At 42.3% G+C, this 1,746-nt stretch overlaps 1 protein-coding gene across 1 annotated transcript in view; it reads left to right on the forward strand.

Annotated features, from left to right (window-relative positions):
• Positions 1-1,746, forward strand: part of LOC101860699 (zinc finger CCCH domain-containing protein 13) — a gene marked incomplete in the record, with an annotated part of 43,457 nt that overhangs the window by 22,593 nt on the left and 19,118 nt on the right. Inside the window, 2 exon segments of the mRNA XM_035972825.1 lie at positions 57-227; positions 1,238-1,417. Of these exon segments, the coding sequence (XP_035828718.1) occupies positions 57-227; positions 1,238-1,417 (351 nt within the window).

Here is a 1,746-nt window from a genome sequence, read left to right on the forward strand (position 1 = left end):
CCCCCCCCAAAAAAAAAACAACAACAACATTTCAATGCCACAATTTCACTCTCCAGTGCTGGTACTGTAGCAAGATGCTGTACAACAACGTGGCGGCCATGATGCACATCCAAGGTCACATCGACTCGGAGAGACAGGTCAACCTTGACCTCAGCGACCTCACGCAGTGCCGACACTGCTACAAGCAGTTCGACACGCCCTTTGAGATGCAGACCCACATTGAGAAGGTGATGTTTCCAAAAGACTAAATGGGGGCTCTCGTGGTCTAGAGGTCATGCCGTTCATCTCTCATTCGATAGGTCCCGGGTTAGAATCCTGACAGCGACGGGAAAATTTTCTTCTCTAAAATTTTTTCTCCTTTGACATTCTTTCCTACTCTGTGATCATGTTTATCGTCTGCTTTCATCTCCACTTTCTGCACCCCCCTCCCCCCCCTGTCCCCACCCCCTTTGACCCATCCTCTAGGCTTCAAGATTAATTCCTACCGCAATGAAAATGCTTAATGTGTCCTGCGGGTTCATGCTTCCATATGCAGTTGCGAGCGCCGTAAAACTATTGCAAAAAAACCCCCCCAGACTAGGTTTGAATATTCTGTGGCTCTTGTTTGAAGAAGAAAAAGGCAAACTTTGTTTGACCCCAGGATCTGCTGGGGTAGTTATCTATGTGAGGCGTGCTGACGAAATGAGTTATTTCTCGCTGTCCAAGAATAGAGATGTCGGCCGAAAATCGACAGTACGGTCAGATTTATAGATTTGTAATTGATGCCATTTTGTTCAAGTCTACCGTGTCTTTTATTCTTTCATACACTTACAAATTGTACAAACGGCACCTATAAAGTTGATGTATCAATTACCCTAAGACTAAAATCGTAAGTATCTCATTTTGTCAGCACACCTCACATATAGATTGTAAGGAGCATAGAGGAAGCTCGAGAGCACGGATATGGGCTGTGTAAATGCATCGTATATATAATATCATCATGCTGTATATCATCATTGTTACTATGTTTGTTGTCATTGTTGTTATTGTTATTATTGTTATTATTAGTGTTGTTGTTATTTTTAAAAAAAATTATCATTATTATTAACGTTCTTGCTATTATTATCATTATCGTTATCGTCATCAACATCATTATTATCATTATTATGATTATTATGATTAATTATTATTATCATTATTATTACTTCATATTATCATTGTTGTTATTATTATGATTATTATTGTTGTTACTGTGTAGGTGCACATGAACAACGCCAACGTGCTGCTGTGTCGTATCTGTGAGAAGGACCACGGCAGTCAGCTGAACCTGACCGAGCACATGCGCAAGTTCCACAACGCGTGCGAGATGCCCTACCACTGTCAGCTGTGTAGTTTTAGGTCTTCTATGTATAGTGACGTGGTGGACCACTTCAAGAAGGTGTTTGTGTGTGTGTGTGTGTGTGTGTGTGTGTGTGTATGTGTGTGTGTGTTCTTGACCTCTATGTATAGTGACGTGGTGGACCACTTCAAGAAGGTGTGGGTGTGTTTGTGTGTGTCTGTGTGGGTGTATGTGTGTGTGTGTGTGTGTGTGTGGGTGTGTGTGTGTCTGTGTGGGTGTATGTGTGTGTGTGTATTCTTGTGTGTGTTCTTGTGTGTGTTCTTGTGTGTGTGTGTGTGTGTGTGGTGGACCACTTCAAGAAGGTGTGTGTGTGTGTGTGTGTTCTTGTCCTCTATGTATAGTGATGTGGTGGACCACTTCAAGGTGTG

The sequence above is a fragment of the Aplysia californica genome, unplaced genomic scaffold (genome assembly GCF_000002075.1).
Source record: "Aplysia californica isolate F4 #8 unplaced genomic scaffold, AplCal3.0 scaffold00867, whole genome shotgun sequence".
NCBI classification, from domain to species: Eukaryota; Metazoa; Mollusca; class Gastropoda; order Aplysiida; family Aplysiidae; genus Aplysia; species Aplysia californica.